Source organism: Scleropages formosus, chromosome 8 (genome assembly GCF_900964775.1).
Source record: "Scleropages formosus chromosome 8, fSclFor1.1, whole genome shotgun sequence".
Lineage (NCBI taxonomy): Eukaryota > Metazoa > Chordata > Actinopteri > Osteoglossiformes > Osteoglossidae > Scleropages > Scleropages formosus.
Genome location: NC_041813.1, coordinates 22,081,234 through 22,093,752, shown reverse-complemented (window position 1 = coordinate 22,093,752; position 12,519 = coordinate 22,081,234). Strand labels below are relative to the sequence as shown.

Sequence of the window (12,519 nt, the reverse complement as noted above, 5' to 3'; positions counted from 1 at the left end):
GCTAATCCGCCGTGACTTCCTGGGCAATAACAGCCACAGGCCAGACAGCTACCCCACAGCCTTTAACATCTGTGTCAGTTACCCTGATACGAGGCTGTATGTGCACGTTCAGCTACTTTGCCGCAGAATGCTACACCTTTTGAGAAAAAGCCATGCATCGTTTAGACAAGGAGTAGATGTGGTGCACTCCAGTGCAATGCAGCTTATTTTTACAAGATGTAAAATATGATCTGCTGTGGATGATGCTGTAATGTAGATAAAGACAGCTCTCTCCGTGGTCACCGAGACTCAGATCTGCAGGCTGTATTTAATTAAATCTTGTGCGTCATCCCACGAGCAGACGCAGACAGCCTTTGATATCCTTTGGGAAAAAAAATTTGATTATTGTCTCAGGCTTGATATCACAATGCCGTAGCACAGGCACGTCTGTCAGCTACTGGACGAGAAATTATCGTGATTTTCAAAACAATTTTGTGCAAAGGACTAAGGACTAAAAAAAAACTATCTGCCAGCGTTTCATCAGTAGCACGATCCCGTTATCCTGAAATGATCCTCGTCCCATTTCTGCTCGTGACTCCAAACAGTGGGAGTTGGTGCAGTCCCAATTGACGTGATCACAGTTGATACTGTTTGGGTCAAACAGTGTCCCATTAACGTGACTTTGATCATTTGATGCACAAATGTATTTCTCTTTTAAAAATAAGCACTGCGCAATTTTACTTTTGTATTCCTTTCCTTTTTGTCATTTTCTTCCACTCGGTGACTTGAATAATTAATTACTCTCTATAGATTAAAGCAAGATCTATTCTAGTGGCCGGTGTGATGTAATGGTTTATGTTTTCCTGGGGGATACGGCAGTCCAGTGAGGGTTAGTTGAGGAACCTGGCCTGAACTGACAGATGAATGTCAAGCAAGCAAACCTCTGTGGCTGTAGTTCTTAACACTGTGTGCAACACTTGTGCAATAAGTCTAAGTCACTTCTCGTCATCCATCAGTCCTCTCTGTGCTTCTGGGGGTGGAGTGCTACCCTGTTCATTGTTTTGGTTTTGGTCATTCTGTCCTCACCAGGCACCCTGAAGCGGTCGTCTCTGCAAGGAGAGGAGAAGATGGCCGGAACCCAACAGGTGACCCTCCAAAAAGGCTCCAACTTTAACACGTTGCCTGCCAGCATGGCTAAGGTGCATCTGCAAAATGTAGCTGACTACGCCAGCCACACGCTCACTCTGAAGAGAGACAAGAGCTCTGGTGGCCGGGAGCTTCCCGGTGCCAAGTCCATCTACATCTGCGACGGGGAGCTCTTCAAGCAGCTGGATGCTGACCTCACCCGTGGGCCTACCGAGACTCCCGCTGCACCTGAAAGCAGCAGCTATGTACTCCTGCCGAACAATGCATCCACACTGCGGGCTAAGCCCAAGGAGGACCTGGCCAAGTACAACATCAGCATCGAACAGGTTCCCCAAACACGGCTCATCCACCTCAGCAACCCCACCAGTGAGCCCACTCCAGGCTTTGGCCTGAAGACACTCCCTTCTGACCGGGTCAGTGTGTCTTGCTCGGAGCGGGACTCCCCCGTTCAAAACCTGCAGAACATCTCCAGTGAGTCCCAGATGACTAACAGCCTGTGCGATGCCGGTGACTCGGGGAACTCGGGCATGATGTCTAAGAGTGAGACCGTCTCAACGCTCTCTATGAGCTCTCTAGAGGTAAGACTATGACATTAGGAGCTGACAGTCACATACTTTGGGCTCTGTGTGTCCAGCCATTTTGTATGTATTAACTACCAAATGACATTAGCAGCTAAACTTTGGAAAACTGATTTTAATAATTGGAAGAATGCAAATCAACAGCAATCCCGAATATATTGTAAAGGAAATTTGAGGAAGCAAAATGGGCTGAAGGTCACCCCATATTCATTTTGGGAACTGTCAAAGGCAGACAAGCAGTTCATGTTTTTTACATTAGGTGTGCAGGTGTCACGGTATTTGGTATGCATATTTTAAAGATTATCCAATGAAAGGGCCCCTTTTTTATCTGCCTCGAAGAAAAGCAGTGAGTCAGATTATTCTGTTGAATTTATTTTGCTGTCTTTATTCCTCTAGTGAAGTAAGTAAAAAAAAATCACAGGCTCCCACCCATCAGTGGCCCTTCCTATCACCTCAAACCCAGTGACACATGAGTTTGTATATAAGGTGTGCAGGCCATGCCTGTCAGTTTGCCATCATACCCGTTCCTTCTTTGCCACTTGCTGGTAATGCTGACATCTTAAAACACTCACGATCGTGCCGGGGATGTGTCCGGCCATACAAAATGTATGCTAGCTGGCTGACTGAAAGTTCCCTGTTATACATCATCACTGCCTTCCGCACGAATCGCCAGTAGAAGAACTGGACATTGGAGAGAAACTATTTCTAGAGAGCAAAAACACTAACGGTAATCATGTATGTTTCTGAGGAGCCTTTTAACATTTACACCAAGTGTAGACCGAGACATTTTACATGCATGATGGACACGTCACAGTGCGCTCCAGAGCTGGGCTGTTTTTCCTAAGCGTGTTGCGAACTCTGTGCCGTCTTGCAGCCAACACGCGTGCGCCTCCAGATATCTCACACAGCCCGCGGCCCTTGTTTAAGCTGTCGAATCAGCTCTAGCAGATGGCAATGGCAGAGCGTCGCGCCGGCCATGCAAAGTTCATTTAATTACCCCATGATTACGCACGCTAAACGAGCTGGAAGCTCTCTGCTGCGCTCTCAGATGCGGATCGCTGCCAGGATGGCTTGAGCAAGCAGGGAGGAGGGGGGGTTCCGGTACGGGGCCGCTGGCCGGACAGGCCCAATTAAGAGGAGCCTTCCAGTAAATTATTTATTGCCATTGAGATGAGGTGCCCACCCCTAGAGTCTAGTGCCAGAGGTGATGGGAGTGTATCTTGGTGTTCGGGGAGGGGGACTCGCGACAAGAAACAGAAAGGCGAATATGCTCCTTTGAGTCCTTACCCTGCAATATCCTGAAGAGATAGATTTGCGCCCCTCGCTCTACCTCTCAAGGCTTTACCAAACTGCATTCCAAAACTCAGTAATGCTTTCCACACCTTAAGCAGAAACCGCAGGCAGATGGTGGTCGGATTTACTTGAAAAAAGAATGCTGTAAATATATAGCAGTGACGGTGTATCTGTAGTCGGGATGTGACCAGGTACAAGGCAGCTAAGGGAAGTCTTACGGCATTTTATCTCCGACATGAAACAAGCGGTGCTGCAGCAATTTCATGAAACACAAAAAAGCAAACTTAAATCTACAACTGCAGCACTCTGACTATATTAATTCCACAGTCCAGTCTCTGCTTGTCTCATTCAGTTCACTTAAATTCCTCCGGCTTCCTTGGCCACACTTTTTTTAAACCTATGACCGTCTCACGCTTTATAAAGGAATTACTGAAAAGATCCAATATGTATGTCTGAATTGGCCAAAATAAATGTGACATTTTTCCCTATTTAAATGTTGCGTAAACAAACCATTGATTATTCCATTTGCATGTGAGCATTTGGACTTCATTAGCCATTGATTATTCCGTGTGGCTGGTAGGAGCTGGGTCCAGACTGCAGTCCTTCAGCAGCCTGGCCTTACCCAACCCACAAGAGGATAAGCAAGCTTTTACAGAGGCCGTATTTGCTGACATCTCGAACTGGAGACGCTAGCTATTGTGGACAGACAGAGTAGTGGTTAGAGCTAAAGCCTTTCACTCAAAGCACCTCAATTCAAATTTACATACATTTATTTATTTAGCAGATGTTTTTTTCTCTAAAATGACTTCCAGTGAACTCTATGTAGTGTTATCAGCCCACACACCTTATTGACCAAGGTGACTTACACTGCTAGATACACTACTTGCACTGGGTCGCTCATCCATACATCAGTGGAACACACTCTCTCTGTCACTCACACGCTATGGGTGAACCTGAACAGCATGTATTTGGACTGTGGGAGGAAACCAGATCACCTGGAGGAAACCAGGGAGAACATACAAACTCCACACAGACTGAGCAGGGATCAAACCCATGTTTTCTCACACCACCCAGGTGCTTTGAGACAGCAGCGCTACTTGCTGGGCCACTGTTCCACCCCTCAAATCCTACTCTTACTCTAGTACTCTTGAGCAAGGCTCTAAGTTAATACAATAAAAATTATCCAGCTGTATAAGTAGGTAAACAATTACAGTGTAGCAACATTATGTCTGTGGAGAAAAGCTCTGGGTTACATAAACTGACAAATTTACTTGCTGTAGGGCAGGGTTTTAGTCAACCTATTCAACTCTAGACTTCAATCTTCAGAAACACAAACACTTTAAAAAAGCCTAAAATGTTAAAATGGTGGAGCTTTGAAACAGTTGAAAGAGTGGGTTTTGAAGAAAAAGAAAAAAACAAGGCTTTTTACACCCATGCTAAAATTTCTAAATGCACACCAATAAAGAATAGAAGTGTCATTATGCTTATTTTAAGCTCCTGTGTAGAGTTTAAAAAAACAGACATTTTCAATGTACTTCTGTGTCTGTTGTTCCTCGTTCCTCTTATCTTACTCTGTAGTTATGCCTTTTTTCTTTAGGGTATAATTATGGTACCTCATAAATCTATAACTCTGGCTGTTAATAAGGATGGGTTGGTGCAACAGTGAAGAAAATCAGATTAAGAAAATTAGATGAAATCTGACATTGTGTATTTTGTCATTTGTCTAAAAGACTTGGGTGGAATGGATTGAAGGATTTGTTAAGTCTGGTTGTAGTGCGCAGTGTTTTATGTTGGGGTTGAGCAACGGGGGAAGCTCGTGTCATGTGAACACTCGGGTCACAAAGTAATTACCTGTTCTCTCCTGTCCTCATTTCGCAGAGACGAAAATCCCGCTACGCAGAGCTAGACTTTGAGGTAAATTCCTTTTTGCATACTTTGCAGTTGCATTTGTAACTTCTGCATGTCGGTATGTGTGTGTGTGTGTGTGTGTGTGTGTGCGTGTGCGTGTGTCTGTATAGACAGTATATACACAGGTGGTCCCCGCTTTCCAATGGTTCGACTTACAATTTTTTCGACTTTACGATGGTGAGCTGGCGACAGACATTCAATAGAAACTGTACTTTGAATGTCAAATTTTGATTTTTTTACCTGGGCAAGCAATATGCGGTGCGATATTCTCATGATCCTGGGCAGCGGCAGCGATCCACATCTCCTAGTCTGTCACGCAAAGGTGTGTATTGGGGGTATTAAATGCATTTTCGACTTACGATGGGTTTTGCGGAAAATTTACCCCATCATAAATCGGGGACCACCTATATACAGTATATACACAGTATATATATCTACACACACACACACACACACACACACACACACATATATCTTCATCCCTAGGCTCTGGTTTGCTGCGACTCCGCTCGGGTCAAGCGGTTTCAGACAGTGTTCGTGTGTGTGTGTGTGTGTGCGTGTGTGTGCGTGTGTGTGCATTCATCCCTGTGCAAGAAAGACCTTCTTCTTCTTCAAAATTTCTCTTAAATGTGCATCTTTCACCGAATATGTGTATCACTGACTACCATCTTGTTCCTTTTGCCCCGCAGAAAATTATGCACACACGAAAGCGCCATCAGGACATGTTTCAGGACCTCAACAGGAAGCTGCAACATGCCGAGAAGGACCGGGAGTCCCCACCCGTCGATGGCAAGGTCAGACGCTGACCGTCAGAGCCTCACGGACAGGCAGGAACTCGCGGGCACAGACCAACAGGCCCCTTTTACGTTCTTCTGACAAAGGGAAATTAGACAGAGAGACAGCTGCACCCACGCAAATCTTTTGTACATTTTCTGTATAGTTCAACAGAACTAATTAAAAGCCTACTGAGAAATTAGCATTGAACCAAACAGTTAAGGTTCAATGCCATTTCAAAGTAATTACTTAGTTTCTACGTAATTAATTTAGTTAAAGTTAAATGATACGCTTTTTATGCTTGTCTGCCAGCGTGTCTTAAATTTGAGAAAGTCTGAGCAGTCTGCTCAGCGACACCCGATGTTTACGCTCCGATTTGTTCGTGCAGCGATCGCACTTGTTTGCGTAAAAAAACAGCTGATTGAACTTCCCTCTTATTTCCCAGTGTTTTAATCCCACAATGTTACTGTAATAACTCCCCCAAACGCAGTATTGCTCACTGTTGGTTTTCTCCGCAGCCTGGAAAGAGGTGGAGTGTCTCCTCGGGCGGCAGCGACAAAACCAATCTCAGTGTGAGTACCTCTCCCTCGATCCCTCCTCCTTCCCCTTTCCTTGTTCCTCTCCGTCTTTGTGACAACCATTTCTCCTTCCCAGTACACTAAATTTGCTAATGGGGCTTTCTCTCTCGCTCCGTGCTTGCCGTGCCGGAAGGCGTGTACTGAAACAGACATACGTTTCACATTACATGGGAAGAACCCACTGAAACTACTAATAGTACTTTGTTCCCCTTAGCTGCTTTAATTAGTGTAATATTCCCCTTATATGTGCAATTTATGTAATATGACTGTTTGCTAATTGCTTTACTGTTTTGGTTTTATTACATTGTTTTATATTGCATTTTTTTTTCGATGATTTCTTTGTCTTTTCTGGTCTTTTGTGCTCTATTTTGGGTTTGCAGTGTACAAGTGAAGGTGTTAAACTCCGCTCATATCTGCTGCTACTCATCTATGCAGGTGGTCCTCAGTTCACAACATATGTGATGCAACAGTCCAGACTTATGACCACTGTCCCATTAACCGTGATATATTTTCAAGTCCCGGTGTTTGGTCATAACATCTAACAATGATTATTCCATAACATGGGCCGGCTGTACTGTTGCAAGGCACCCGAATTTCTTACCGATTTAGCCAGTGTATCTGTCAGCGACTATTTTTTTAATGGCTAGCAAGTGAAAATGTCAGCGTTCAGGTGGTGCTGAAAAGAAAAAGCAAAAGACAATTTGGAAAGAAAAGATTTAGAAATGAAAGTGAAAATATTGTGGCATGAAAACATAGCTATTATACTTTACTGTGCTTATTACGTTCAATATTAGTGTTGTTTTTAACATGGATAAAATGTGAAGTTAGTGAAAATATAACAAGGCCCTGTTATACAACCTAACGTTCATGTATGTTAACTGTTTAATTGTTTATATGTCCTTATAATATAAAGGGAATTTCAGGTAATGACGTTGACTTGCAGCCCAAATCTGTTGGAGCAGAACCCCGTCATAGGTTGAGGACTACCTCTATTCTGCAACACTATATGTACTGCATTGATCCATTGCTTCACACTCTGGAAGCTGCAAAACTGTAATACCTTCATAATGACAATAAAGGCGAATGTAACTGAACTGAACCGAAGTGGTACGAATAAAATGCCTTCTCTCTTTCTGCAGGACAAACAACAGACCCCTAGCAAGCGGGCTTGGGAGGGTATCCGGAAGACGCACTCGCCGCCCTCTTGGGTACGCAAGGACTTGGAGCCGCTGCAGGCTTCACCACTAGAGATGAAGAGCGTGGAGTGGGAGAAGGCCAGCGCCACCATCCCCCTGGTGGGCCAGGAGATCATCGATCTGCAGACGGAGGTGTGAGGGTGTTGCTCCCGCCGCGGCCCTGCCTTTTTTTCGTTTCACCGCGGTCGGAGCGAGCAGAATCACAGGGGTGAAGGGGCAGACAGACCAAGGGACAGGGTACAGGATGCAATAGAGCCTAGACCTTGAAAACCCTGTATAGAGAGCATAGGAAACGGAACTCACTTGTGTTTTGTTATATTTTTATTTAATGCCAGTATCGCCTTTTCCTTTCACTGACAAAAGGACGAAACTCTAAAGGGACTAAACAGACTTTTTCTATGAAAAAAGGGACAGAAAGAAGTATATAGTGGTTTCTTTATTAGACGGTTAAATATAAGGCAGTTTAGTTCCAGCTTTGCCATATAGAGAAACAAACGTCAACGCTCTCCGCTCTGGGTTCAACAAGGGAAAATCACCTCGCCGGGTCTCTTTCATCGGACTGCTGTGCAAACCTGGGTCCCTGGCACAGACAGAGGTAGACTTAAAAGACCATGGGGCAACCATCCACAGAACAGCCCCCATCAAGAGTTGGAGAAACCAAAATCTTGAGGTCAGCTTCTGTCTTTTTCCTGCATTCCTCTTTTTTTGATTCAGGTTTTTTCCAAGTTTTTCTGGGAACTGAATCCATCATGCCTTTAAATCGTACCCAGAAGGCCAAACCCTGGCAGTGTGGCTCGAGTCTTCATCTTAAAAGAACAGCTTATCGGCGTCATCATGCAATCAGCCCACCCTTATAGTGACTCTTTATAGCTGATTTAACTTTATTATTATTAATTATTGCACTTGTGACCACTCCTCATCCCAGCTTCAATCCACTCTGCTCCCTTTGGTGTTTAAAGATTTACCAACAAGTAACACAGGGGAAGTGACACATCAGCCTAAACCCAAAGGTCGCAGTCAAGCCAATTAGAAGAGGGGGGGGGGAGGGATATCCGGAAAGCCCACCCTCCCTCGCGTTTGGGTTTTTTGCCGCTTCAAGCTAACAAGGATGTTTGACTTGTTTTCCACACCGCTGAGGCTCAGAAGCGTTGCCTTTCGGGATGTGTGTAGGGGATGGGGAAGGTGTAGAAGCCCACCCTCTGCAGGGGACGCAACATTGGCTCAGCAAGACTGTTATAGCGTTACAGCGAGTGGCTTCTGCACAGGCGACGTCTCGCAGGGACAGCCGGGCAACGAAGATTGATCGCCCTAGTCCCATTGGTGGTCAAGGACTGCGGGCCACCACGGCACTACGGAACCTGCCTTCCTGCCTCAGTGCCACATGTCTGAGAAGACAGGAGAGACTGCGGCCACTGGCAGCGCATACAAAACTTAAAGAACATACTGGACAGGGTGTATCAAAATACTTATTTGTTAAAAAAAATGAACATTTATAAATATATCCATTTGAAACTGCAGAAACTGTGATTCAGTAATCCGAATTTTTGGTTGCACACGGAGGAAGCACAAGGCTCTTCATGAAGAGTCCTGCTGTACAGTATTGTAATTATTTAAGCAGAGTTACACAGAATGAATTTTAGCCTATAAATATCTTTCTACTGTGCTTCAGAATTTTTATGTTTTTTTTTTTATTTTATTTTTGGCCAACTCCCTCTGCCTTGTCGGGTTACTGGACTATAACAGTGTTCTGTAACTAATGTAATGATGTGTGTTTTAATATCACTGTCTACTCGACTCACTTAACCCCCCACCCCCCGGCCGCAGGCTGATTCTCGCCTCCCATCAAATACACATTTATCGGTTTGTCACTTTTACTTTATCGGGTTCTCCTCTTTGTTAATGTACAGTTTTCAGAGCACAAGATGAATGTGTCTTATTTCTAATAAAAGATATATCTATATTATAAACTATAAAATGTCTTGTGTTATGAATGTGATTTGACCTAGAGTGGTGATGGCGAGCAAGGTTGCACATGAGTTTCTTGACAGTGAAAGTTAATTTCAGCATATAGGGAGAGTTTTTATGATTATGGAATATAATTATGTGCACATTCGCTGACTGGTGTTCAGAATTTAGCTGTGTTAATACCTGCATTGGACACTGCTGGATGTGGAAAACCCTCGAAAGCTGTACATGCAGAAAGAGCTGTTGGGGGTTTGAATCTCACCTCCAGCTCTGGTACTGTTGAGCAAGGTACTTTCACCCTCAATTACTCCGCTAAAATGACCCAGCTGTATAAATGGGTAAGTAATTGTAGGTACCTTAACATTGTTAGTTGCTTTGCAGAAAAGTGTCAGCTAAATGAATATCATTCAAATTCTTCAGAAAGAATGTTGCTTTAGGCTTTTGACGTAGCGCAGAAGTAGTACTGCAGCAGTCATTAGAATGTGTATGTAATTTAAACACACTCCTCAAACAAGGCCCAATGGTGTAATGATCTAATGAATGTAAGGCTGTGTTTTCAAACATTTCCCTTGGACAATTAATGTGCAGATAATGAGAACTCAAGTTCTGTGAGTGCTGGAGTGAAGTGACAAATGAGTGATTGTAATGGGCCCAGGATTACTTACACCTTGCAAGCAGAAATCCAATTTGGAAAGCAACACAATCTGCTATTAAAGGTTTAACCAACGCTGGCTTTCATGGAAGACTTAATGTCAGGTGTGTTCCTATTAGATTTCAAGGCATTATCTCAAGAGACCTAAAAGAAATATAGGTTTCTGGAGAGCAAAAGTGGAGGAAATGCTGTTGGGTCCAGGGTGGAAACTGTGGTGATTACATAGTTAAGCTCAGGTGAGTATTTATGAGGTTATTAAAGGGACAGAAAACTGGCAAACTGCATAAATATCAACAGATAAACAGGAAAAGTCTGCAATAATTTTTTTTTTTTTTTTTTTAAAAAAACTTCTACATACTTCCTATTTTTTCAGGCATTATAGGAAGCAGAGAACAGTTGGTTTTATTCTTCACCGCTCACAGTGCTTATGCAGCTGAGATGCATTAAGGGTGAACAAGCTTTTAAAGGAAATGAGTAAAGAACAAGGAATAGATTGAAAAATAAACACTGGGAGTCTCACAGGCTGTTCAGAAATGGCAAATCAAAATTGCCATTACTTTGGCCTCCAAAAACTTTGGATAAAATGAGGTGTTTGCTGTGTTAACTAATAACTATTTACTCTGCTTACAGACTTGTGGATTTTGTGCACGTGTATCATAAATACACACAGATCCCAGTAAATTTTGTGTTCGCTCTCACTGTCCTTTAACGTAAGAATGTGCGATGGGAACAGGTGCGAAGTAAACTGATCTCAGTAGCAGAGTATGTTCAAGCGCAGTGCAAATCAGGAGATGAAGCGCAGGGGTGGCACGAGAAACACGGAACAAGGAGGCACATGGTGTGTCCTTACAGTAAGAGAACAGGATTTCGTGCAGGGAGGTGTGATGTAGATGGAGCTGGAACATGCGATCTGGAATGGACCACAAAGGACTGTCACAGACAGGATGGGAGCAGGGGACTGGAACAGAAACACACTGCGACAGAAAGTTGGGAAACGGGTCAGCGGACAGCGACCATGTATCGCCGGGTAGTCGCAGTAAAGAGCTGATCAAGAATCTGCAAACCGGTGATGTGACATCAGTCCTTTTATAGCTGCTCATATGGTCAGCTGAGGCCAGGTGTGTTGATGCAGTTAGATGGATGTAGAGTGGTGTCTCTGGTGGACAGTGGGGAGTTCACCGCCGGGGTCATGACGTGTCTTTTCTGCCAATGCCATCTCATATGTACTCTGTAACTCCATAACAGCGATTAGATGGGTTTATGTATCTAAACCCATCCCCATTTCTCCAAATATGCTGCTTGTCGAACGGTATGATCTAATTTTGCAGAGAGGCTTACAAAGGCAAATCCGAATTTCCGTAACCCTAATCATGCTGCCCTGATACTTCTGCGCCGACAGAAAATCAGCAACTAAATAAGAGCATTCTTTCACAAAACACTTTTTGCTTTATTGGCTATTACGGAAAATAAACCTGACATCGTGGGGCATCTTGCTCATTAGTGCAAATATTTATTCCATAGGTGTGATCCTGCATGGTCTGTCCACTGAGACAGCTGTAGAGGATTAGAATCTGTCACCCTGGTGCCAGAAGAAGTATGCTGCCTATCACCACTGACAAGGATGCTATCTGCTGACTCACAGTTACCTAACCTTCTGGTATTGCGATGACACGGTCCCTAACATCAGTTAGGTTGCCAGAAGACTAATATATATTATTATGGCAACTGATAGCGTAGTCGGTACAGCCGCTGCCTTTGGACCCAAAGGTCCCAGGTTTGATTGCCACCTCCAGCTGTAGCACCCTTGAGCAAGGTACTTGTTCCGGTAAAACTACACAGCTGTATAAATAGGTAAATAATTGTAAGTACCTTAAAAATTGTAAGTAGCTGACACTTTTCTCCGAAGCAAAATGTGTTACTATATAATGGATATCTGCAGCTTGCTAGAATATCAGTTGTACCTTCAAGTTTTCTGGTTCAGGCCCCAACCCCAGCTTCTACTGCGGAAGAAGAACAGGATACTTTGCTTGACCAGGTCTGGGGAGGAGGAGAAGAGAAAAAAAAAAAAAAAAACATTAGTATCAACTGCGCATTATGTTGCAAGACACTTTGGAGAAAAGTACTGGCTTGCTTCACATAAGTGGAATTCAGTCCAGAAAATCTGCTCATAGGGTTAATAATTATGGAAACTAACTTTTAATTACCATTAATTTCTGCAGGAAAAATAGAAGTTTTGTGTTCTGCTAAGCTTCACCCATTTTTTTAACAAGTGAAATTCCTGCTTTATCTTTTAAAAAGCAGAGAAATTGTAATTTAAAACTCAGTCCAGAATATTTGGACACCTTACATTTCTTTAGCAAACGCTTTTCTCCAAAGTGACTTCCAACAAACTCTATGTAGCGTCATCAGCCCGCACACCTTATTCACCAAGGTGAATGTGCTTGTAGTGC

At 43.7% G+C, this 12,519-nt stretch overlaps 1 protein-coding gene across 1 annotated transcript in view; it reads left to right on the top strand.

Moving 5' to 3' along the window:
- adgrb1a (adhesion G protein-coupled receptor B1a) overlaps positions 1-9,287 on the top strand; it is a 60,936-nt gene extending 51,649 nt beyond the window's left edge. The window contains exons 28-32 of the mRNA XM_018756919.2: positions 1,069-1,703; positions 4,875-4,910; positions 5,594-5,698; positions 6,197-6,250; positions 7,396-9,287. Of these exons, the coding sequence (XP_018612435.2) occupies positions 1,069-1,703; positions 4,875-4,910; positions 5,594-5,698; positions 6,197-6,250; positions 7,396-7,590 (1,025 nt within the window). The 3' untranslated portion in view covers positions 7,591-9,287. The remainder of the gene's footprint in view (positions 1-1,068; positions 1,704-4,874; positions 4,911-5,593; positions 5,699-6,196; positions 6,251-7,395) is intronic.
- Positions 9,288-12,519: the final 3,232 nt, after the last annotated feature.